Raw genomic sequence first — 24,851 nt, 5'->3', positions numbered from 1 at the left:
ACAGGAGCACTCAGAAGGTGTCGCAATCCTCAGTGCCCCAGCTGTCATTAACGAAAGAGCTGGGGAAAGCAGGCGGACTGCAGCAGGTTTCAGGAACTTGACTCAAAGAGTTAAGGAGAGGAGAGAACAGGAGGTCAGCGCGTCCGGCCAGGTTCCAGCGTAAGTAGGGGATGCCGGGGGAGGCTGAGCCCCGCTGTGTGGGGACCAGGAGCCCAAGGGCCACTCACTCAGCTCTGCCACAGGCCACTGTCCTGGCCAAGCCCTGCCTTAAAGGTTGGAGCCTGGGAAGAGGAGCCTTGCACAGTGTCTCTCTGAGGGTTGCAACAGGGAAGCCACAAACAGCCGCCTCTCTCTTTGGGAACACAGAGCTGGGCTCGAGAACGGCCGTTGTCATCCTCCTCTCTGTGTCTCTGTGTCTCAGAATCTGGACATCTGCATGCCCCAGTCCTTTGTCTCTCCCTGTCTCCATCTCTGCCCCTCAGCCCTCTCTGGCATCCTCCCTTGGTGACTTGCTGTCTCGAAGATCTCCGTGCTCTCTCCATCTCTGAGTTTCTCTTTGTCTCTCAACCTTATCATTTGGTACCAGATTGCTTCCCGGGCTTCAAGTCTGAGCCTTTCCAGCCTCGCACATGTGTTTCTTGGGCTCTTTGACTCTGTCTCTCCCATCTCAATCTGTATCTGTGTGAGTCTCTATCTCTGTATCTTTTTTTTTTTTTTAAAGACAGAGTCTCACTCTGTGGTTCAGGCTTGTCTAGAACTCACAGAAATCTTCCTGCCTCAGGTTCCATAAGTTTCTTTAATGTTCGACTGTGTCTGTGTCTGTGTCTCTGTCTCTGTCTCTGTCTCTCTGTCTCTCTGTCTCTCTGTCTCTCTCTGTCTCTCTCTCCCTCTCTCCCACATCCAGGAAGTCCCTCTCCATTGATTTATTCCTGGCCTCTCCTCCCTTCTCACCTCTTCCCATAGAAGGAATTTCAAAAGAACACAGAAAGTACCCAGGTGATGTGGCTCTCACCTGAAATCCCAACACTCTGGAAGGCTGAGGCAGGAAGATGGAAAGTTCAAGCACATTCTGGGTAACTTAACTTAGTACCTTTCTCGAACCATAAAAGAAGCGGGGGGTATAACTCAGTGCAAAGGCCCTGGGTTCAATCCCCAGTACCACAAAGAAAGAAAGGGGAAAGGAAAGGAAGGAAATAAGAAGGTTGAGTGTAATGGGAGGAAAGAAGAGAAAGGGGGTGGTAATGAATGTAGGTGACATCAGACGTGCTGGGCACAAAGGTTCGGGGCAGCCTCAGGGCTGAGCAGAGATCACGAGGTAACAGAGTTAGAAGCAGATCCCAGGAAAGGATTTGGGGACTGCAAACAGGAATAAGGTGGCAGTCACAGCAGGCTGTGCCATGCAACCTTGCTGGGGGGACTGAGCTGTGCTGGGGTTTGTGAGGGATCCCTGCTTTGTGGCACTAAAGTAACCTGTGGTTGCTAGGAGCACACTCTGTGTCCAGCAGAGAACTCAGGGCATCCATTCGGACCATCTTGTTCACCATCCAACAGCCGCAAGAAGCAGCTGCTATTGTTACCTCTTTTTCACAGATGGGGAAACTGAGGCTTGGAAAAGTGAAGTAATTTGACAAAGGCTACAAAACTGGTAAGTGGTGGAGGCCAGGCCAGGTCAGGCAATTTGACTGAGAACTGGGCTCTCAAACCCTTTGCATACTGTACACCCCAACCCACCAGAGTAAAACCATGCTCTGGAGGGCTCCAGCTCCCACACACGGGGCTGGGGGAGACCAACGACTGATGCCAAACACACTAGCATCCCACGGCCAAGGAAGGATTCTTGGGTCTCTCAAGGTGTGGCTGCCCACTCTGGACAAAGCCAGTGGAGGAAGAGAAGGGGGTACCTGGCTGGCCATAAGCTGGGCCTGAAGCTGTCCCTTGCTAGGGCAGCAGGACCAGGGTATGGCTGAAAATGTATGGAGATGGGAACCAGTGACATTCCAAACTCTGAGCCTAAGAAGTTAAATCTTCCCCAAATAAGGAAGGAAAGTAGGCAGGGTGATTATCAAACTGGTGTACTATAGTAAGAAAGTTACCAACCACCGATTTGGCAGAAAGGAATTCTCTTAAGAGTTGTGCAGATTTCTCACTGCACAAATCTGTCTGGTGGAGACTGAAACTGGCTGTTCTCCAGTTACTAGGTCCTACCATGGGGCAACACTAGAGGTGCTTACCAGGAGTGTTATTTTTGTTTTTGTTTCTGTTTTTGTTTTTGTTTTGCTGATTTGCACAATGGTGACTTGTGAGCACCAGGTATCCTGACCCTGAAATATATATGGATAAATTGGGGACTGTGTATGGGCCCCAGCAAGCAGAGGCAGCTTTGGATATCTGGACCACTCATTCATACCTCTGTCTGGGCAGGAAAGAGAATGATCCTGCCAGCATTCTTCCTGCTGAGCACAGGACCAGCTGGCCATCACAGGCACACGTGTCCCCAGGCACTCTGGCCAGCACTTCCCACAGGCCTGGCACCAGCTAATGCTGGAGGATCAGGTACCTGGACCAGGACCCCAGTAGGAGCAGGGCTGAGGGCTCTGCCCCACTCCACTCCAGTGGGAGAATCGCTCACATACTTTACATCAGAAATCAGGGCTTCTTCTATTTGGGTACCATGGCCATGACCACATAACACTGGCCTTCAGAAGGCCTCCCAGATATCTGTGCCAAGAGATGGGGTCTAATGGTCCCCCTGGGCCTCACTGCCCTCCTGTTAGCCCCTCTTTCCTCTAGTCTTTGTCAAGGCAGTCAGCTTCCTGCAGCTCTGCAGGACTGCTCTGCAGGTCTCCTGGGGCAGGGTCACTGAGGCCCTTGGTGTGGCTCACCCAGGAGGACCTGCCTAAACTTACCAGGGAGTTAGCATCCCAAGGGGCATCCCTTGACCTATGGGGTAGGAGTCAGTGGATAAATATTCCTATGCTCTGTCCCATCCAAAAACAGGTTGTCCCTTTGGTGGACAGTGCAGGAGTATCTTCCACGACCAGCCAGTGATGCAACCCTGTGTTGGCTCTCCATCCCTCCAGGTTCCATTCCCTTCTTTTCTCCTCAACTGCTTCTGGAATCTTCCCAAAACATACTGCCTGCATGAAAGTCTTGTCTTAAGTGTGTTTTTCTGGAAACAGCCCAGCTTTGATAGAAAGAAAGGGACCAGCATGCTGGTACTCCTGCTCCCTCCCCTGTTCGTTCCTGGAATAACAATAGTGGTGGCCCCAGAGTTGTTTCCTAGCGTCAGGCACAATGCATGGTCTTTGATTTGCATAATTGTGTCCTCCTCCAAAGCCCCATGCAGTACAATCTGCCTGCCTTACCTTCATTTTTGAAAGGAAACTGAGGATGAGAGAAGCCAAGTACCTAGCCAAGGCTGCACTGTTGCAGACCAAGGAGAAAGCTCAGCTCTGAGTCCAAAGCCATGATCTTACCCCCTCTGTCTCCAGGTGAGCACCCACTGGCACCATGGCAGGGCTGGGAGCCTGCAACCTGGCCACAGCAGCCTTGATCATCCTGTTCCTCCCCAGAAGTAAGTGTGATGATGGAGGGGGATGGGAAGAGGGGCCGTGCCTCACCACGAGGCTCCTGGGAATCCCAGATAATCTCAAGAGGCTCGAGACTGAGGCAGATGTGGGGCAGCTGGGCTCCCACCCACAGACCTCACCCACAAAGGCAGATGGCAAGAGGAGGGGGCTGAGGAGCTGGGCAAAGGCAGGAGCATCCAAGTCCTATAGCAAACCTCTGCCAGGCTGTAAGAAGGACCTCTGGGTCCTATGCAGCCTTGGTGGGCGACAAAAGAATCCTGGCTCAGATGCAGCTCTCCAGAGCCAGAAATGTCTTGAGAGGTAAGAAGTAGCTTTTCTCCAAGAGTAAGCTGAGGCCAGGATGGACAGAAGGCAGCATTTGGGCTTTTCATGCCACCTACAGTTTGCCATTCTCACTCAGCTTTGATTTGTTTGTAGTCTTTGAAAAATAGATAAAGCGTTGTTGGTTGGGAGGCCGTATAAAAACAAGTCACCTGGCCCTTGCACAGACACAGTTCTGAAGTGAACGGCCTTGTAAACCTCCTTCCTTCAGAATCCTGAAGTTCTGAGCCTGTGAAGCGGTAGAGCCCAATGCTGAGAACCATGACTTACTCTAGCACCTACACCAACTGCATCTCCTCTTAGGGCTTTTGCATCCCCAACCACATCCATCTAAGAACACCTGAAATAAGAGCAAAGTCATCATAGGCCAAGAGCTTGTTGACTCACTTCTTTATTCAAGAAATAGTCCCTGAGAGCCCTCTATGTGCCAAGCACAGGAAGTACCCACCGCAAGTAGCAAAAGAGCCACAGCCTCTGGCCTCACAGAACGCAAAACTGGAACTGGCATGCTGTAATCCCAGGACTTGGGAGGCTGAGGCAGGAGGATCACTGCCAGTTCAAGGCCAGTCTGGGCTACAGGCCAGCCTGGAAATAACAGAACCTGAGAAACAGACAGAGAAGTGAGCAATCACAACTAGAATTACAAAGGAAAATAAAAACTCTGACAAAGTAGAAGCTTGACCTGTTCTGGTTGGTCAGGGCATCTGGCTCCCCAACATGTGTAAATGTTAACCAGAGAAGGAAAGGAGAAGCCTGGAGGGGAGCAGCAGGAGCAGAAGCCCAGAGACTGGAGACATCACAAAGATTCCCAGGAACAGCACAGAAAGGCCCACAGGGCTGCAGCCAAGAGTTACAGAAGGAACACAGAGGGAAAGCAGGGGCGAGACCACAGGGCCGTGTGGAGGATCCCGGCCTTCACCCCCAAGCCAGCCACTGCCCCTCGTACCTCACCCATATTGTCACATCTCACTCTTCCAACAGCTCTAAGGTACGGCCTGCTGTATCTGCATGTTACAGATAAAAAGCAAAATGATAAGACGATGAGACAGAAGAGTCGCATACTCATACCACAGCCCTGGGTCACTTACTGAGTAAGACACAGATCCAGGATTGAATCTCAGCAGATAGCTCCCGGGCCCAGACACTGCTCTGCCTTCCAGAACAATGATGGGCCTCGGAAGCACTCTGATCAAGATACAGTCACACGATCAGACTTGAGTTTCTCAAAAAGATTGCTGTGGCTGCAGGGTTGTTATCATTCTAATCACTGCTTTTGCCATCCTCAGAGAGGGAGCAGGGGCAGGGACCAGCCTCTCTCTGCTGGGGAGCTGGAGCCAGCTTGCAGGAGCTGAGTGCCCCGTCTCTTCCCAACTCCACATTCAACACGAGAACATTGGCAGTTGGAACTCAGGTGTGATGAGAGTGTTTCTAGCACAGAAAGCAGCACTCACTGCAAATCAGGACTTGTTTTTCTCCATAGAGCTGTCACCTGTACATTGCTATCTGTGTCCCCTCCCCACAGCCTCTTGCAGGGCTCAGATCCACCCTTCCCAGCAAAACCACAGGTCTGGAAGGAGGAGGCAGGCAGGTGAGGGCCCCGAGTTTAGGGCTACAAGGCCTAGATTTCGCCCAGTCTGCCAAGTGGAAGAGTTCCCTCGTGGCTTGTTCTTCCCCACCTCAGGCATGGAGAAATGCGGACACATCAGCCTCTCTGCACCCATTGTGCGCTTGGAGGACCCTGTCACAGCCTCCTGCACTGTCAGCCAGAGCTGCAGCCACCTGGAGCCAGAGCCACAGATCTTATGGAAGCTGGGAGCAGAGCTGCTGCAGCACAGGGGGAAGCAGCAGACCCAACCCGACGGGTCTCAGCAATCAGTCATCACCCTGCCATCCCTCAACAGCACGCACACCTTTCTCCACTGCTATCTGAACTGGAGCAACAGTCTGCAACTCCTGGACCAAGCTGAGCTGTGGGCAGGCCGTAAGTCCCTCAAGCCATCCACCTTCTCTGCCAACATCAGAAGAGCTGTGACTTTCCAAGCTCCTGCTCAGTGAACGCCTCATGGGCACAATATCAGGGACCTAACGTGTTCCTAGCTGTACTGCGTACTGCTGTTAGCCCCATTTTCCAGATAAAGAAACCGACATTCAGAGAGTCTAAGTGACTCACTGGAGGTCAAATGCTAAAAAGATTTCTATCAGGCACCAAAGCTCTGAAAGTAGTCATACTCCTCCATGCAACTACTGAGCAAGCCAAGCTCCTCCTTGGACAGGGACCCAGAGAGGATCATCCTCCTCCAACCAGGCTTATTGTCAGCTTCACCTCACACCATCCCAGCGTGCTTTTCAATGCAGCAAGATGGAACTGGTGCTAAGCTGAAGGGCAAAGAGAAAACAAAGACCAGGCCCTAGCATTTAAGAAGCAACAGTAGGACTAGGCATGGTGGCACATGCTTGTAATCCCAGCACTGGGGAGGCTGAGGCAGGAGGTTGACAAGTTAGAGCCCAGCAACTTAGCAACAATACTGAGACCCTATCTTAAAATTTTAAAATGTTTTTTTTAAAAAGGTTGAGAAGGCAAAGGCCCTAGCTTCAATCCCCAGTTCTATGCATCAAAAAAAGAATAAATAATAGCAGTAGCTAACACCTAGACGGCACTTGCTATGTGCAAGCCCTATTCTGCCCACTTTAGATATAGTGAGGCATTTATCCCTTACAACAGAGGAGGCAGGTGTATCACCATTACCCCCACCGTTACAGATGAGGAAACTGAGACACTGAACAGTTAAGAAACTTCAAGATCACACTGTTAATGATGAAAACCCGAATAGTAAGCCATCACTGACAAAGGGATCCAAAGTTAGAGATGGGAACCAAGGGTTCGGGGTCTGTGAGCCTTGTACTCCCCTGTGACTTGGCTTCGGGGCTACGCCTCCAGATCACACTGTATTGGGACTAGGGGGTGGACGAGGTGACCCCACAGAGATCCGGTCTAGGGAACAAGGCCAGTGGTCCAGGGAGCCTTCTGTGGCCTCCCTCTCATCCCCCCCACTCCTCGCAGACCCTCCAGCCATGCCTTATAACCTGTCCTGCCTCATGAACCTCACAACAAACAGCCTCACCTGCCAGTGGGAGCCAGGAGCCGACACCCACCTGCCCACCAACTTCACCTTAAAAAGCTTCAAGTAAGTAGGGGTCCCCAGCTCAGCCCCCCGCCTTGGAATCCTGGGGAGGGGCATGAGTAGCACTGCGGGGACAGAAGGAGAAGGGAGCCCCGTTTTCCTCCTCTGCTTGGCATCAAGCCTGGCCTGTTGACAGGAGCCGGGGTGACTGTCAGACCAAGGAGGACCCCATCAAGGACTGCGTGCCTGCAGACGGGCAGAGCTACTGCTCCATCCCTCGCAAACACCTGCTCTTGTACCAGAATATGGTCATCTGGGTGCAGGCAGAGAACGCGCTGGGGACCAGCCTGTCCCCACAGCTGTGCCTTGATCCCATGGATGTTGGTGGGTGATCCTGGGTGCGCAGGGGAGAAGATCCTAGAGTGGGCAGACCCAGAGAGGCTCAGAGACCCTGGCAGACTAGGAGACCCTGGCAGAACCAGACAGAGTGGCACAGAAGAGAGACAGGGACAAACAGGGTACAGCTAGAGACAGAGTCATTCTTCCTTTCAAACAATTTCTTAAAGTATCCATTGTGTGCTAGATACTGTTCAAGGTATTAGGGATACAGCAATGAACAAAATATCTAAAATTCCATCTTGGGAATGTTACATTCTGGTGAGCAAAGTAAATAAAATAGAATGTCAGATGATAATGAAGGCGACCACTAATGTCCTTAGAGAAACTGAAGGGGCGAGCCACTGGAAACTGTACCAAGCAGAGGAAACAATCAGTGCAAAGGCCCTGGGGAAGGAGCATGAACTAGAGAACTAGAGGGCAACAGAACATATACACACAAACAGAACCAAGAGTCATGGCAACATGGACAGAGATAAAGAGAGACAGAGTCAGAGACAGACACAGAGACAGAGACAGAGACAGAGACAGCATGGATGGAGCCCCAGGAAGTAAAATAGAATCACAAATAGGGAGAGAAAAGGGGATATAGGATGGGGCAGGGAGATACCTGGTAACCCCACTCCTTGCAGTAAAACTGGAGCCCCCCACACTGTCGGCCCTGGACCCCAACTCTGAGGTGGCACGACCTCGGCCAGACTGCTTGTGGTTGCGCTGGGAGCCATGGAAGCCCAGCTTTTACATGAACCAGAAGTGTGAGCTGCGCTACCGGCCGCAGCTGGGAGAAGCCAGCTGGGCACAGGTGAGGTCAGCAGCAACCTCAAGGGTCTGAGGTGGGGGCCAATGGCAGGGCTCAGGGACCTGGCTCAGAGTCGTGCCCCTCCCTCCAGGTGGGCCCTCTGCCCTCCAGGACTACCCGGTATGAGCTCTGTGGGCTCCGTGCAGCCACAGCCTATGCCCTGCAGATGCGCTGCATCCGCTTACATCTGCCGGGTGACTGGAGCAGCTGGAGCCCCAGCCTGGAGCTGCAAACCACCCAGAAAGGTAAGGAGACCATGAGGAGCTGGGAGCGGCAATCGGGAACCAGTCTGGCCCCCAGAGCCTCCCCAACAAGCACCTTCCTTTCTCCTTCTGTGCGGTAGTCCCCATCGTCAGACTGGACACGTGGTGGCGGCAGAGGCAACTGGACGCCAAAACCACTGGTGTGCAGCTTTTCTGGAAGGTACCCCTCTACCCAACCCGGACCCTTACAGCTGGAGCCCAGGACCCCAACAGGTCTGGGGAGTCTTTTGCATTTATATGGGGCTCGCATGCACTTGGTGTGTGCCGAAGAAGCTGAGTAAGGATCTTTTGGGGAGGCGACAGCACAGGACTCACCTAAGCCCCAAAGGGTCAGTTCAGTAAACCGCTTCCTTCCCTCCCTCCTAGAACCTCGTGCAGGGGGACAGAGTCAAGGCGGGCAGGGGAGAAGCTCAGCTCCCCACCTAGAGGAGTCGCCCTACTCACAAGGAGCTGTACACCCCCTCACCATGTTCCTCCTCTGCCTGCCACAGCCCACACCCTTGGAGGAAGACAGCGGACAGATCCAAGGGTACCTGCTTTCCTGGAGTCCCACAGCCCACGCCGAGCTGGTTCTGCCCCTCTGCAACACCACAGAGCTGGGTTGCACCTTCCAGCTGCCTTCAGAGGTCGAGGAGGTGACCCTTGTAGCCTACAACAGCGCTGGGACCTCTCATCCCACCCCAGTAGTCTTCCTGGAGAACAAAGGTAGAGAGTAAAGGGGACCGGCAGTCCAAAGAGCAGCATGATATGGGGCAGGGGTGTGTGAACATGTAAATTCAGTGGTCAAATGTTCTGGCTTCAAATATGATGCCATCACTTGCTAACAGAATGATCTGGACAAGATTCTTCCCTCTTCACCCTGACTACTTAAGTCTAGCAAATGCAATCTGTAACAGCGCCTCCTGAGGGCTGCCCTGGGGGTGACAGGAGCTAACGCCTGTCAGTCATTGTTATCATCAGCCAGAACCTGGCTAAACTGGTGGTGGTGTCTACATACACACGCGTGTGTGCATGCACTCACGTGTACACAGGCAGCCCATTCTGCCCAGAGAAATTCCCAACATCGTCTGTGGGGGAACTGCTCCCTCTAGGGCCAATGATAAGGAACCCTGTGGAACTTTCAATGACAGCAAACAGCCTGCTGTGGCATGTGTGTCACAGAGAGGCCACCACTGCTCTAGGGAAACAGAGTCCACTCGAGAGCCTCCCCTACACACAGTCCCTAAACATGGGTCCCCACAGGTGGGATTTATAATCACAATCACAATAGCAATAGCTAAGTCTTATTCTAAGCTGCATGACCTTTGGTAAACTCCTTGACCTCTCTTGGTCTCTCATTTCCCTCATGAATAAAAAGGGAATTGTAGTAGGTTCCCTGGGGTGACCACTTTAGGACTTAGTGAACTAACACATATCAAGGGCTGTGCCCAGCACATACCAGGAGCTACCGAATGCCCACTGCTCTTATCAAGCACTACTCAGTTCTGGGCACTATGCTAGTCTTGCTCTGTGCATCATTTCATTCCATCAGCACTAAGGCCCTAAGGAACAGGGTACTGCATCATCACTTTTGCCTTACAGATGAGAAAACTAAGGCTCAGGTGTGGACCTGCCCAGTGTCACCCAGCTTGTAAGCAGCAAAGTCAGGATTTGAACCCAGGCTCCTGCTCTGGGGCCTGCATTCTTTTCACCTCCCTTCCACCATCTCCCACTGTCTCCAGGCCCACCCCTGGCCAGGCTTCACGGCAGGGCCCGAGACCGTCAGAGCCTCTGGGTGGACTGGGAGCTCCCCAATCCTGTCCCTCAGGGCTATGTGATTGAGTGGGGCCTGAGTTCCCCCAGCTCCAACAGCAGCAATGTGACCTGGAGGCTGGAACCCAATGGGAGCATCACGGAAACTCTGCTGCAGGGTGAGAAGCCAGGGAGGCTGGGATATGCCCGAGGGTGGGGAGACTAGAAAGATCAACCATGGGGCAGCCTGAACTGCCCCCCAGAAGCAGACACCCACCCTTCCCTGTTTCATCTCACAGACTCACAAGCAGGAAGTGCTTCCAACAGTCTAGCCTGTTCTCTTTCTACACCCCCAAGCCTGCCACCCTTCTAGCTCTCTTTTCCACTTCTCCTCCCTTCTTTTCCTTCCTTACCCCCATGAAATGATGCAGAGTCCCCAGAGGTCAGTCCCCAACCAGCGCCCACCCCATTCTGTCTCTACAGAGAACATCTGGCCCCTTCAGCTCTACGAGATCACTGTGACTCCCCTGTACCAGGGCACCATGGGACACACCAAGAATGTCTATGTCTACTCCCAAGAAATGGGTTCGTCAGCCACCATCCCCTTTCCAGAATCCTCTCCTCTCTTCCCCAAGGCCAACTTGGGCTCCAGAGATCAAGAATATGAGGGACCCTGAAGAGAGTCACTGCAACCCTAACATTACTCCTGGTTCAATGCAAACCCCTGAACCTGGATCAAAATCAGGTGGTTGGGCTATACAAACTGGATGATAAGTTTGCCAGAATTCAGAGAGCAACTCCCACAAAATCAGGTGATATCCTGGACATAAATCAGGTGTGACATCTGATAGAAACTGGCCAGAGCATCTGGCATAAACTCAGAGAGTGGCAGAAATCAGACAGTGAGCCAGACAAAATCAGGCCTGTTAGAAATCAAGGAGTGAGGATTTATAGCCAAATGACTGGATTCAAATCTATCTTCTGCCACTTATAAGCAGAACATGACATTTAGATAAAATTCTTGGGAAGACTGGGCATGGGAGGCTGAGGCAGGAGGATCATGAATTCAAAATCAGCCTGGTCAACACAGTCAGACCTTGGTTCAAACAAACCAACAACAAAAGTAATCCCTGGGAAAGCTGGGTGTGGCCGTGAATGTTTCAATCTCAGCATTTGGGAGGCTAAGGCAGGATGATTATTGTGAGTTTGAGGCTACATTGTGAGTTCAAGCCCAGCCTGAACTACATAGAGAGACCCTGTCTCAAAAAAAAAAAAAATCAGATAACCAAAATATTTCTGGGAAGACAAGGCTTGCACAGGAGCCCCTAGGACTCTCTTTTCTCACCAAGCCATACTATGTCCCACTTCCTGGTCCGGGCTCTCTGCTCTGCCTGCTCCCTCAGCCTCCGTTCCTCTCTTCCCACAGTCCCCCCTCGTGCTCCAGTGCTGCATCTGAAGCACATAGGTAAGACGTGGGCTCAGCTGGAGTGGGTCTCCGAGCCTGCTGAGCTAGGGAAGAGCTCTCTAACCCACTACACCATCTTCTGGACCAACGCTCAGGACCAATCCTTCTGTGAGTCTATCCTCAGTTCCTCTCAGCCCCAGAAGGCCCAGGAGGGGATGCTCAGCAGCCATCAAGGCAGCTTCAGCATCCCAGCCTAGGCTGACCACACACCCCACCCCCAGCCACCGTCCTGAATGCCTCCTCCCATGGCTTTGTCCTGCATGGCCTGAAGCCCGCTAGTCTCTACCACGTCCACCTCATGGCCACCAGCCAGGCTGGGGCCACCAACAGTACAAGCCTCACCCTGATGACCTTGGCCGTAGGTAAGGGCTTGGGGGTACTTACTGGGCATAGATGGCTGTGGGGAGGGTACCCCATCCAAAGGATCCCAATTCTGAGGGTAGATAGGAGCTCCCCTCCAGATGCCCTGGTCTGAGGGAGGAGACCCAGGCCCACCCTTTGGATCTCAGGCTAGAGGAAGAGACCCAGCCTTCTCACTGGCATTCCAACCTCTTCTGGCTTCCCTCACTCCAGGAGAGTCCGAGATACACATTTTCGTGGTTGTGTTTGGCATCCTGATTTTGCTCATCTTCTTCTGTGGGGCTTTCTGGCTCTGCTGCCACCCCAGGTGAGTGCATTTGAGAAAAGTGACACCCAGCTGCTGTTCTCATGGGGCACTACAGGGGTGGGCAGGCTAAGCCCCTTCCAACTGCCCTGGCCTTGGGCCCCTTGTGTAGGAGTCCTGGCCCTCCACTTCTTCCTCACTGCTCTAGGGAGAGCAGCTCTGAGGAACTGGGGCCAGGGATGGACAGCTGGGCGGACATGACTGGACTCAGCTTCACCTGCCCTTTTCTGCAGCAGGAAGAATCCACTGTGGCCAAACGTGCCAGACCCAGCCCACAGCAGCCTGGGCTCCTGGGTGTCCACCATCATGGCAGAGGTGAGCACCTGCGAGTAAAGAGTGAGGAGTCGGGAATTCTGGCCGAGGCTCGAAATGAAGGGCTATTCCTCTAAGGATGAGCACACGGGCCTTCCCAGCAGTTCTGGCAAGATAGTCTCCCTTGGATTAATGCATACCTGAGCCTGTCACCTCCCTTGAAACAGGAAGATGTGAATGCCAAGTCTAAGCAGCACATCCCTGCACGTCACAGAGCAGCATGAACGTCCCCACAGCTGTCCCAATTCAGGAAGGAACAGTGGCTAAGGCACACATCTTAAAAAACCATGCCCTCCCTCCTTTGACTCTGTGTCCAGGAGACCTTCCAGCTGCCCAGCGTTCAGGACCCCAGCACGACATCCATCACCAAGATCACCGTGCTGGAGGAAGAAGAGAAGAAGCCAGCGGCCTGGGAGTCTAGTGACAGCTCAGAAACCTGTGACCTCCCCACCCTTGTCCAAGCCTATGTGCTCCAAGGAGACCCAAAAGCAGCTCCCACACAGTCACAGCCACAGTCTGGCACCAGTGACCAGGTCTTTTATGGGCAGGTGCTGGGCAGTCCCACCACTCCAGGGTCAGGGCACTACTTTCGCTGTGACTCTACTCAGCCCCTCTTGGGAGCCCCCACCCCCAGTCCTAAACCCTATGAGAATCTTTGGTTCCAGATCAGCCCCCTGAGAGCGCCAGAGTCTCCATCCCCAAACCAAGAGGATGACTGTGTTTTTGGGCCACTGCTTGACTTCCCCCTCCTGCAAGGGCTCCGTGTCCATGGAGCAGAGGGACTAGGGGGCTTCTAGGATTTCCAGAGTCTCCCTACCTGGGCCTGCCTCTTGACAGTCCTGGACTGTCCAGAAAAGGGGAGAGGTCAGTAAAAACTACCCAGGCCCAGGAAAGCAGGGAGGCTCCCAGCTCTCCCTGGTTTCCAGCACATCTTTCCCTCTCTATTTCCATTGGCTGAGTCTCCCTGCATGATTTAAGAGGCAAGAAATGCTCTGTCCAGTTCCACCTATTGGCCTTTTGTGCTTGTTTCTTATAGTAATTTCAGCCTCATAAACTGATTTTTTTGGCACTGGGTTTTTCATTGTGTTTTTGTTGTTTTTAGAAACCATGACTGTGCCCGAATCACTGTTTCTTTTCAGGGATCTAGTAGTCAGGAGATTACGTCTCAGAATCATTCATTTGACTCGCTCTCACCTAGACTCTCCAGTGATGGCAAATGTTCTAGAGCTTTGAATGATAACAAACAGCCTACTACAGCATGAATACCATAGGTTCACCACCACCGACTAGGTTCTGTGCCGACAGCAGAGATCCAAAAACGACAGCTCAGTCCACTCTCAGAGAACTCCCAGTTCTATGGTGGAAACCCAAAATTGCTTATTAGGGTACAGCAGCAAGGATTATAGGGAGAGGCAGACTGCTGTGGAACATGGTGAGGAGCCTAGAATAACACTAATCCCTACTGGGGAACTATAATTAACACAAATTCTCTTACCAACCCAGAAACCCTCTACACAAGGATAAAAGAGCAAGAAAATAGTTTTGTGACTAAGCTTTAAACTTTACATGTGATGTTCATGGCAGGGAATCCACTAAAGAGTTTACAAAGACAGAAAAAAATCTTGCCATTTTATGTAGCCAAGTGGATACAACTCATTGCACACCCTGTCTCAAGATAAACAAGATAACTGAGTTCAATTCCTAGTACAAAAAAATGAAATGAAATAAAAACAATAACTATGGGCCAGGGTTTTAGCTCAGCAGCATAAGCGCCTGCCTGGCAAGTATGAGGTCATGAGTTTGATCCCCGGTACCAAATAAGTAAATAAATAAATAATGCTCAAGTGGGAGGACTTCACAGTACCAATTCTCACACATAGTTCATCTTAAATTCATTCGATGAATGGGGTACCCATTTATGTTTGCTAATTGCCTTTATCCAAAGTAACAGTACATTACTCTTGTCTTTACCACAAAAGGATTTGCAACTCTGAGCTCATCCTCAGCTGAAGTTGGAGGTCCAAACTCCCACAAGCAATTTGGAGGAAAAGGGAGCATTGTCATGCTTGAGGATTATAAATCAAAGAGATGGCTTCAAGGTCCTTGAGGAAAACATTGCTGGGTTGTAAAAGTGGAAAGAAGTTTATTTAGTTTGTAAGATTCCCATACATCTCCAAAGAGTAGAAAACCTTCATAGATCCAGGCGTGGGGGCACTACTGTAATCCCAGCACTTGGGAGGCTGAGGCAGGAGGATTACCATGAGTTTGAGGCCAGCCTGGGCTACATATGCGAGTTCAAGCCCAGCCTGAGCAAAAACCTGTCTCAGAAAAAAAAGAAAAGAAAAAAGACTTCACAATTACAATTTTTCTACAGTAAATGCTCTAAGAAAAGTGAAGGGAGGAGAATCTTTTTGTTCCAGAGAGAATGAAACTTTATTTCTCGTTTTTATTTATATTTGCTCTTGGTCCCCCATTTCACAAAATTATCGCAGCTAAGCATTATTGAATACTTCTGTTTAACTAAGTACATACTTGGCACACAAATCCCTCAGGTAAGATACATGCTGTTATTACCATCCCCTATTTGAGGGATGAGTACAGTGTGGTCCAGAAAATTTAAGTGACTTGCCCACGAGGTCACCTAATCAGTAACTCACTGAGTTAGGGTCCTTGCTCAGCGAACTGAGTCACCAAGCTACAAGCTTGCAAGGCTGAATCTCGGTTGTTCTCATAAGGCTGCATTCTGAGCAAGGCACTAGGGCCAAGGGAAAATGGGCGGGGTGGGGGCGGACCGCAAACCCCAAAGTAATCAGAGCCCAAGACCACGAATGTGTCGAGGAATTAAGAGCAGGATGCCCTCCAAGAAAAAGTGACACTTTACAGTATGTACTCCACTGGCCACAATGCCACGTCCTCAATCTGACCAGCTGCTAATCAAAACCTCTCAATTTTACCCAAAATGCCGAGCGCCTCGAGAAGCCTGCCCGCCGATCCATTCTCTCGATTCTCGTTTACTTTTGTCGCGCAACTGCCTCGATTACTCTGGCCTGAGCCATCATGGCGGCGCCCATGTAGCTGGGCTCTCGCGACCTGGACGGTGGCCGTGGCGTGGGCCCCGCGGGGGTCGAGAGTCACCATGCTTAAGGCCGCGTGGAGAGCAGTGAGCTTATTTGGATTCCGGGCAGCGACCCAGGCCCCAGTCTTTGGTCTGCCGGGCAGAGGGAGGGCCAGGCTTCTCTCAGACCAATGGGGCCTGCAGCCTCAAAGTGAGGAGCCGAGAAATGGGACGGCGGGAGGGAAATGGAACTCCGTGGAGGTCAAGGGTAGCCGGGAACCAGGATAGAGAAGAGCATCGGCTTGATACGGGAGAAAGGGTGGTGGTTGGAGAAGTGTGACAAGGTGGAGAGACATGAGGTAGTGAGGTTGGGGGGCGGAAATGGGACAGGCGCAGGGACACGCGCAGGGACACACAGACTATGGAGGAAGGTCAATTCAAAGTGCACAGAAAGGAACCGAGGCTGGACTCTAAGGAAAAGGGTCTTGCTCTCTCTGTTCTACCTAGGTCTTCTACAGGCTGCTTGTGGATATGCCACCCAGAATCCAGGTAGGAGATCATGGGGTGAGACCCAGGGCTGAAGAGCGCTTGGAAGGCTTGGGGTGGTGAAAGGGGACGTAGGCGTTGTTAGAGACACTGATGGAGTGGTCAGAGGAGTGGTCCAGAGGTCCTGAGCAGACGACCCTTACATCTGCAGAGCTCTAAGCCAGAAGCCTCAGTGATGAGGAGTAAAAGTTTTTACTGGACGTGAATGAAAACAGCTCGCCAAGAGAGTGGTGGCTGGTCAGATAGACCTCCCTAGAGTAACAGCACTGTGTCTATCCCTCTGACAGCTCTCTTACTAGTTACTTTGGGCAAGTTCTTTCCTCTCTGAGCCTTGTTTCTAGAATGTTAGTCTCCATTGGAAACCATTGCAGTCAAAATCCCATGATAACATGTGAAAGCATCCTTAGCAATGTTTCAGCAAAGTATTAGATAAAAGTTACTTATTAGTGTCATTTGCATAACAGCAGAACAGAGTCTGACTGAAGAGAACAAATTTACCCTATACCTCTCCCTCAGCTCTGAGAGATTGCAGAATGCACCAAACCTTAGGGTTTTATGTGTGTGTGTCCTCATACAACATGCTGCCTGTGTTTCAGGGTGTCTAAAGCTACCATCCTTCCTCATCTTTCATATTTCACTCATGCTGTGAGCCAGCAGGTGTTTTTTGGGTTCATATTTTACGGTAGGACATGGATCAGACTGTGGAAAGTTTAAAGTGAATCAAATTCCATCCTGTCCACAGGAGAACCCTTCCACGCATAAAACCTAATAACCATAGAATCAGGCAGATATGTGAGAGGTGCAAATATAGTACATGGTCTTGGGAAAGGCCATCTATTTATAGCATGAAATAACAAAGCAGATGTCCACAGAGTTTGCAGAGGAAAATCTGAACCTAGAGATATCTGGTGCCCTGTCTGAGACCCTAGAGCTCTCTTTCTCAGGAGAGTAGGCAAGAAAAGCCAAGACTAAGGAAATGAGCAGTGAAAGTTGACTCTTAATTTTCCATCCCTATGCATGACAGTCCAGCCCTGCCACGACAATGACCCACCCCCTTCTACGCTCCTCAAAGACTACCAGAACGTCCCTGGAATCGAGAAGTAAGCAGGGAGAAACCTACTAGAGGAGGCATGGGACCCTGGGAGCATTGGCAGGAAGTGGGGAAAGAGTGGCTTTGAGACCTAGCCTGCTGTATCAGAAGCCTGATTATAGCATGAGGCACAGATCTGCAGAGACTCGGCTATGTTGAGGATGGGTGGGTGGCAAGGCAAATGACACTCATGGAGTCTAGCTAGCTACTTGCTTTTTTGTTTATATCTGGGTAAAGACCTTGTATCAGGGGCTGGGGATTTAGCTCAGTGGCATAAGCGCCTGCCTTGCAAGCGTGTGGTCATGAGTTCGATCCCTGGTACCGATAAAAAGGAAAAAGACAAAAAAGAAAAAAAAAGACCTTGTATCATTAGGTATCAATGAGATAACATGCCTTTCAGGTCTTTGTAGAAATCTTTTATCCCTAGATGTTAACAAAAACCCACTGAAGGAAGAATGCCCCATTTTATAGATTATGAAGCTGCCCTGTGACAACTCCTACAGGGCAGAGCTGAGGTTTGAATACAAGTAGCCAAAGCCAAGATCCTCTCTGTCCTACCCCTGTCCAGCCCTGTCCCAAATGGTGGGAGCAGTGCTGTCTTCTCAGTCTTACCCATAGTGCAGTTTAACTTGGAGTGTCTCAAGACATTTGTTTTGTTTTTTGAGACAGGGTCGTGCTGTGTAGCTCAGACTTGCTTTGAACTGACTGTGTAGTGCAGGCTGGCCTTGAACTCTTGGCAGTCCTCCTGACTCAGCCTCCTGAGTGCTAGGATTACAGGGCTGCATCACCATACCCAGCTTCAAAACAGATTGGACCGGGGCTGGGGATTTAGCTCAGCAGCATAAGCGCCTGCCTTGCAAGCAGGCAGTTGTGAGTTCGATCCCCGGTACCGATTAAAAAAAAAAAAATTCCCAAAACAGATTGGACCATGTTTTAGCTGAAATGAAAATCTTTACCTCTCTGTGACAAGACCAAAACACTTGAGCTGAAAGTTTACTTTCTATAGATACCACATTAGTTATTCTCTGCCCAGCAAGCCAGAGGCATGCTGACCACCCTACCCCAGCCCATCCCGATGGTGCTGAGAGTATATCCCAGGGCTCCATGCATGCTAGGCAATTACTCTACCACTGAGTCACACCCCTAGTCCTCCAAGCTGACTTGATTTTTTTTTTTTTTTTTTTTTTTTTTTTTTTTGGTACTGGAATTTGAGCACAGAACCTTGCACCTGCCAGGCAGGTACTATGCTGCTGAGCTATGACCCCACCCCACCTCCAGGCTGATTTGAATCCCTGGGATATGGCTCCAGAGAGCCTTCATAGAATTATCAATTATCCTTGGTTTTTTTTTTTTTTTTTTTTTCTTTCTGTCCTAAAAATTGAACACAGGGCCTTGCAAGTGTTAGGCAAGTTACCACTGAACTGGATCTCCAGCCCTCTTAAATTACATTTTGAGACAAGGTCTCCCTAAATTGCTCAGACTGGCCTCAAACTTGCAGCGCTCCTGCTTCCCAAATAGCAGGGGTTATAGGTATACACTGCCACATCCAGCTATACTTGCTTTTTTTGTTTTAATTTTGTTTTTATACATGCTTTTTAAACTAAAACAAAAACAGTATTTCTTTGCCTTTTCTCTCTCCTCCTATATTTGCCTCTTACTGCTCTGGGTTTCCATAGGGCTGACGATGTTGTGAAAAGACTGTTATCTTTGGAAATGGCTAACCGGGTAAGTCCCTGTGCCAAATCTTGACCATCCCTTCCTCCTCAGTCTCTCTCTCCTAGACAGCACTCCCATATTACTCCACCCACAGCACTTATCCCTGATACACTGATATTCTGTGTCCATGTGTCAATACCCACTTCAAAGGCAGGGATAGTTTTCTTCTTCCACTGTACCTCTGACACCTGACAGCAGCAGGTGCTGCATAAAGATGTATGCATGAATGAATTTGCAAACTTTGGGGACATTCTTCCAACAAGGATTTCTCAGTGTTTTTGGTCTTGGGCTCACCTAGATGTGAATAGCCATGTGATTAACCAATGCCTTGATTTAACATGCTGCACTAGCCTTATGGTCCGAGTTGTTATAATTGCAGCCATGGGCTTGAGGACAGGAGGGCTAGATCTTTGGAGGTGACTGCACAGATTTTCTTAACCTGTCTTCAACAGAAAGAAATGCTGAAAGTCAAGCAAGAACAGTTGATGAACAAGGTCATGGCAAACCCTGAGGACACCAGAGCTCTGGAGACTCGAAGTTGGTGAAGGGGCCCTCAGGGAGTGGGGGTATCTGCTAGCTAGGGCTCTTGTCCACAGGCCCACTTAGATATGGCTTGGGAAAGGGAGAGACATGAAGGACCTAAGACAATGACAGTTGGATTCTGAGTCCCAGGCTCTGTGGTACTGGCGTCAACACCCAGATCCTGCCTTGTACCTCCAAGCTTGGACAAATCAGCAGTCCTCTCTGGAGCCTCTGCTTCCTAGTCTAAAATTAGGGAACGTAAGGGTGGGTACTGCCGCCTAACTCGTGGCGGGATTGTGAAAAGCTAGGGGAGGGGATGTAAACATGCCTTGGAAACTAAAGCTCATACTCTGTGATAATAATAGGAAGATTAACATCCATAGAACCCTCATGTGCCAGACAGACAGATGGAGCATTCCTGCTTTGGTTTTGAGCTGAAACTGGCTTTAAATCTCATTAGATGTGAGTAAAAAGCCCACTACCGCCACCCCTTGTTTTGGGTGGAGTCTATCTTTATTGGCCACTGGGAGCAGTGAGGTAGATTGGTGGATGTTTCCTTTCCACTACTACAACCTCTGCCTCCTCCCCATTCCCACCTTCTACCAGAGATTAAAGTCAGCTGAATTCTTGGCCACTAAACTCCATGGAGAAGGTTCAGAGGCCCAAGTCCTAGCCCTCCCTCCCTAGCTCCTTTTGCGAAAATAAGTTTCAGTTTCCCTTGGTTCTCTGAGGCCTAGAGAACCATCTCAACCACTAAAAGAATATTTGTCTCATATTGCCTATTTCTATGTTAACATTGCCACTCTCTCCCAGGTAGGCAGGAATAGGTGGCCTGTTGGCAGTCAGAGAAGTAATAACTAGGGTCCACTTTAATAATAATAATAATAGCAGCTAGCATGATGAATTTAAAGTCTTTAGGCCCCATGCCTATGTTTGACTGCTATGTCCAACACAGCTCTCAAATATCCCCAGGAGAGGACAGTGGAGGATGAAAAAAGAAATGGAGACAAGAGTCAGCATGTAGAAAGCTGGAGTCAGGTGGCGCCTCTCTCCTGATAGGAGAAAAGGAAGCACCCAGTGGTTGCAGTGTGTTTATTTATATACTCAGGGGTTGCTATCAATTGAAAGTCCTCTGCCTAACAACTTGTTTGCCTTGCTCACCTCAGGAGCCTCTTGTTCTAGGAAATGGAACAGCTTGTTCCTGTGGCTCACCTCAGGTGCTCCACATTCTTGGGGCTGGGCTTGCTTCAGCCCTGCACATGTGTTTAATCTCCAGCTTCAGCCGCTCTGTACACTTTACATGTGTCACCTCATTTAACCCTCACCACTATCTCTCTTTGCCACTTCACAGAAGAACAGTCTACTTGTGGAGTGATAACTTAACTAGGAGGTGAAGACTAGGACTTGAAACCAAGCAGTCAGGGTTAGGGTTAGGCCCATGTTAGATTGGTGCTGCCTTTCCTAGATTACTTAGTTTTCTGATGGCCAGTTTGTAGCTCAGAGTCTGCCCTAGAGAAACGCTCAGCAACTAAAGCTCATCTCTCAGAATCTTCATTCTGCAGCTAAGGTGGTAAGGTAGGGCTAAGGTTCCTGCTGTTCTCGCAGTGTGTGTGCTGGGAAGGCACAGTTCTGACAACCTTCCTGTGTGCCCTACTGGGAGAAATCCAGAAATGGATTTCTGCCCCCATCTCTCCAATACAAATGGGAATCAAATACGAGCCCCCGTATTCCGAGGCCTTGGAAGACAAGTGAAGCTGATAGTTCTGAAATGTAAGTGGTAGAAGCACAGAGATAAAGGTGGCTGGAAGAGACCCTGTCCCAGAATAAAAAATAAAAAAATGCTGGGGATGTAGCTCAATGTGAAGGCCTTGAGTTCAATCCCCAGTACTGTTTAAAAAAAAAAAAAAAAGAAAAGTAAAATCCTATTTACCCTGATTTGGGATGACACCTTTATAAAAGTAAAGAATTCCCCTACCTTAGACATTGCTTTCTAGGGCAAAAATAACAGAAAGTCTTTTGAGATCTTGAAATTCAAAGTACTTGGCATTTGGGACTCACAGAGAGGTGTAGATGAGCACTGGGGATTGTTATTCTCTCATTTCTTAAAACATAACACAAGCTGGACCCCTTCCTTCCTCTGTGCCCAGTTCTCATCCTCTGTGGTTTGTGGTTTCAGTTGTTGCCTTGACTGTCAAGATCCGCAATTATGAAGAACATATGCAGAAACATCGAAAGGTAAACCCTAGGCATCACTCACAGTTACACAGCAGCCAGATGGGAGAGCGGTCTGAGAGGTGAGGGGATCTGGGTCCCAAGAAGCCAGTGACTATGACACCAGAGTGCCCGCTCCTCACTTCATTCCTGCCTCCAGAGAAGTGGGAGCCTTTCAGAGCTGTGCTGAGTATCATCAGAAGACTTTAGAGCATGGTCACTGTGTACGGTACCCGTGAGTGCTGAGTAAATATGTGTTGAATGTGTGAATGCAGTCACATTGCCCTGTTCAAACCCCAGCTCTGCTACTTCTGGTCAGGTGACTGAGGAAGTTACAGGTCCAAGCTTCATTTCTGTTACCTGTAAGATGAGGATTGTCACCAAACATGGTGGCATACACTCTAATCTCAGTGCTCAAGCTAAGGGTGGTAGTGCATGCCTGTAATCCTAGCACTCAGGAGGCTGAGGCAGGAGGATCACCAAAAGTTCCAGGGCAGCTTTAGCTACACTGTGAATTGAAGGCCCACCTAAACTGAACAGTGAGATCCTGTCTCCAAAAGAGAGAAAGAGAGAGAGAGAAAGAGAGAGGAAGAAAAGGAAAGGGAGATGAGAATATTGCTCACAGGATTCCAAGAATTACCTGAAATAGGAATAGCCAGCATGATGCATTTAAAGCCCTAGGTCCCGTGCTGAATGTTTTATATGTGTCGTCTCATTTAACCCTTACAACTCTTTGCCATTTCCCAGAGGACAGTCTAGTTGTACAGTGATTCAGTTACTCCTCAAGGCTCCCCACTAGTAAGTGAAGGCTGGGACCTGAAACCAGGCAGTCTTGCTGTAAAGCTACTGTTCTGTTCATTTGGGGTATGGAACACCAGCACCACTGCAGAGGTCCCTTCAGGAAGAGTCTAGGCATTCCTGCTTACTAGGGGTGGAGAGAAGCATAGATGGTACAGGAGAAAGAGCATGAGTTTTGGAGTCAGATCAGTACACCTGACCTTAGCAACCACAGTTCTAAGGACCTTTGGTGAACCTTTATTTTCCTACCTGTAAAACAGAAATAACCATGACAGTACCTCTCAGAATTTCACTAACATTTGCAAAAGATTGTTGGGAAATTTCAATGAAATACTAAGTGATCATCCTTCATTACTGTGAATAACAGGAACATTTGTGGGATGCTAAAAATAATACAGACTCTCAAATAGGACAAAGCCCACAAACGCTATCTACTGATGAGCATTGACCAGAGGAAGAAGATGCTCAAAAATCTCCGGAAGACCAACTACAATATATTTGAGAGGGTATGCAGAGAATTGGGGATCGAGTACACCTTCCCCCCTTTGTACTACCGAAAAGCCCACCGCCGCTTCTTGGCCAAGAAAGCTCTGTGCATCCAGGTATGAGTCAGGACTGCTGTTCTGGACGGCCTCGCTTTGGGACAAATGGAATAAATGGAAGAGAGGGGTTGTCTGTTGCTCACAGAGCCCTAAACTGGCCCAGGGGAGGTCGCTAGTTACCAACCACATGAAGAGAGGCTGGGGTTATCATTTTTGAGAGGCTGAGGTTTCATGTACAATTACAAAATCTTCTCATGTCCTCTTCCATCCCCCAGGTTTTCCAGGAGGTACAAAAGCTGAAGAAGCAGAAAAGGGCCTTAAAAGCAAAAGCAGCCCTAAAACAAGATGACCATCAGAATGAAGAAGCCCATTCTAAAGCCTATGCAGAGGCACTCGAAGAAAACTAATAAAGTATATAAAAATTCTTTCTGCCTTGAAGAGTTATAGGAAAGAAGATGGCATCTTATTTTGGCTCAAGGAAGAGGAGGAATTTATTCTTTCATCCAACTCTAAGATCTAAGAGTTGTCTAAGGGAAAGTCTCTTTCTACCACAGAACAGTCAGATAAAGGAGAAGGCCAGCTGTTGTAACTACTTTCTGGTCTGTGCCCCAAAGGATGAGTAGTTCACTGGGCAGAGGCAGGAATAGCATCCAGGCAGGAAGAGTTACAATTACAAAAACATAGACGTCCAGAGGGTACATATTGAGGGAGCAGTGAGACTCAGCTGCAGCTGGGCTTCTGAGGTTTTTTTATGCAAGGCTGAGAAGCTTGTACACTGTCCCCTAAGGAATAGCGCAAGTTTTAAGACCAAAGGAGTGATGCCAACAGCAGTGCTTTGTTTTAAGTAGTTAAGCAGCATCTGTGTGGAGGATAAATGAGAGGGGAGACCAAAGCAGGATTATTGATACAAGGACAAACTTGATAAAAACTATAATTCTATCCTCAGGAAACTGTACATGCCCAGTAACTAGGCAGTTGCATAGGCATAGATAAACATGAACAGAGAATGGAATAGTCCTGGGTAGGCAGACATCAGATGATAATCTGCTCAGAGTACCAAAATAAAGTACCATAGGTTTGGTACATTAAACAGGGAAACCTGTTTTCTCAAAGTTCTGGAGGTTATGAAGTCCATGGTCAAGGTGCTGCCTGATTCCATTTCTGATGAGGGCTTCCAGCTTATAGGGGCTTTCTTGTGTTTTCACATGGCCTTGCCTTGGTGCGTGCACTGGGAGGGGAAAAAAGCTCCGTATATGTCCATGCCTTGCACAGTCTATCAAGAAGGCCCCACTGCTGAGCATGGTAACACCTGTAATCCCAGCACTCAGGAGGCTGAGACAGGATTGCCACAGGTTTGAGGCCAACCTAGACAACATAGTGAAACTTCATCTAAAAAAAAGGGAAAAGGCACACATTCAAAACCTAATCCAACCTTACCTCCTAAAATACCCGACCACTGAGGTGAGGGCTTCAACAGATGAAGAGAAGGGCAGGAGCTGGGCATAGACATTCCGTTCATAACTGAAGAGACTTTAGACTTCTTCCTGATACAGGAAGCCAGTGAAAAAAAGCCAAAAAGGGAGACAGATATGTGCAAGTGCTGTCCAAAAAGCAGTTAAAATGTACATCTGGGTCTCAGTAGAGAGGTCTGGACCAGGCCAGTTTCAGAAGTTGTTAAGGTGATTGAAGTCTAGCAAGAAGTAGAAGG

General features: G+C 49.6%; 2 protein-coding genes across 6 annotated transcripts; both read left to right on the top strand.

Annotated features, from left to right (window-relative positions):
- Csf3r (colony stimulating factor 3 receptor) lies at positions 1-19,079 on the top strand. 5 transcript variants are annotated; one of them, XM_013154189.3, is made up of 21 exons: positions 1-159; positions 964-1,073; positions 1,591-1,645; positions 3,492-3,574; positions 5,593-5,892; positions 6,973-7,096; positions 7,230-7,417; positions 8,062-8,231; positions 8,320-8,473; positions 8,572-8,651; positions 8,983-9,196; positions 10,213-10,401; positions 10,706-10,807; positions 11,649-11,795; positions 11,909-12,049; positions 12,261-12,354; positions 12,588-12,666; positions 12,981-15,929; positions 16,226-16,267; positions 17,289-17,364; positions 18,970-19,079. In XM_013154189.3, exons 4-18 carry the CDS (start codon positions 3,511-3,513, stop codon positions 13,458-13,460), a joined length of 2,526 nt encoding a protein of 841 aa, XP_013009643.2. In that variant the 5' UTR covers positions 1-159; positions 964-1,073; positions 1,591-1,645; positions 3,492-3,510; the 3' UTR covers positions 13,461-15,929; positions 16,226-16,267; positions 17,289-17,364; positions 18,970-19,079. The 5 variants fall into 5 exon arrangements, with proteins under 5 accessions (XP_013009643.2, XP_013009642.2, XP_013009644.2 ...); XM_013154188.3 differs by having other exon boundaries at positions 12,585-12,666; XM_013154190.3 differs by lacking the exon at positions 5,593-5,892 and having other exon boundaries at positions 12,585-12,666.
- Positions 15,789-23,568, top strand: Mrps15 (mitochondrial ribosomal protein S15). Its single transcript, XM_003471269.5, has 8 exons — positions 15,789-15,929; positions 16,226-16,267; positions 17,289-17,364; positions 19,031-19,079; positions 19,523-19,607; positions 21,769-21,827; positions 23,012-23,203; positions 23,419-23,568. The coding sequence occupies exons 1-8, from the start codon at positions 15,800-15,802 to the stop codon at positions 23,548-23,550; spliced, it is 765 nt and encodes a 254-aa protein (XP_003471317.2). The 5' UTR covers positions 15,789-15,799; the 3' UTR covers positions 23,551-23,568.
- The last annotated feature ends 1,283 nt before the right edge of the window (positions 23,569-24,851 follow it).

This window comes from Cavia porcellus, unplaced genomic scaffold (genome assembly GCF_034190915.1).
Source record: "Cavia porcellus strain 051 isolate PalLab524CR breed Dunkin Hartley unplaced genomic scaffold, mCavPor4.1 scaffold_25, whole genome shotgun sequence".
Classification (NCBI taxonomy): domain Eukaryota; kingdom Metazoa; phylum Chordata; class Mammalia; order Rodentia; family Caviidae; genus Cavia; species Cavia porcellus.
This window is presented reverse-complemented; position numbering and strand designations above follow the sequence as displayed.

What these genes read in the sequence shown, in the direction of transcription:
- Mrps15 (XM_003471269.5), top strand. Translation starts at nt 15,800, where the DNA reads ATGCTTAAGGCCGCGTGGAGAGCAGTGAGCTTATTTGGATTCCGGGCA. An exon ending in ATGGGGCCTGCAGCCTCAAA is followed by an intron (nt 15,930 to 16,225) that starts GTGAGGAGCCGA and finishes TGTTCTACCTAG; the next exon opens with GTCTTCTACAGGCTGCTTGT. An exon ending in CAGAGCTCTGGAGACTCGAA is followed by an intron (nt 19,608 to 21,768) that starts GTTGGTGAAGGG and finishes TTGTGGTTTCAG; the next exon opens with TTGTTGCCTTGACTGTCAAG.
- Csf3r (XM_013154188.3), top strand. Translation starts at nt 3,511, where the DNA reads ATGGCAGGGCTGGGAGCCTGCAACCTGGCCACAGCAGCCTTGATCATC. An exon ending in CCTTGATCCCATGGATGTTG is followed by an intron (nt 7,418 to 8,061) that starts GTGGGTGATCCT and finishes CACTCCTTGCAG; the next exon opens with TAAAACTGGAGCCCCCCACA. An exon ending in GAGAAGCCAGCTGGGCACAG is followed by an intron (nt 8,232 to 8,319) that starts GTGAGGTCAGCA and finishes CCCTCCCTCCAG; the next exon opens with GTGGGCCCTCTGCCCTCCAG.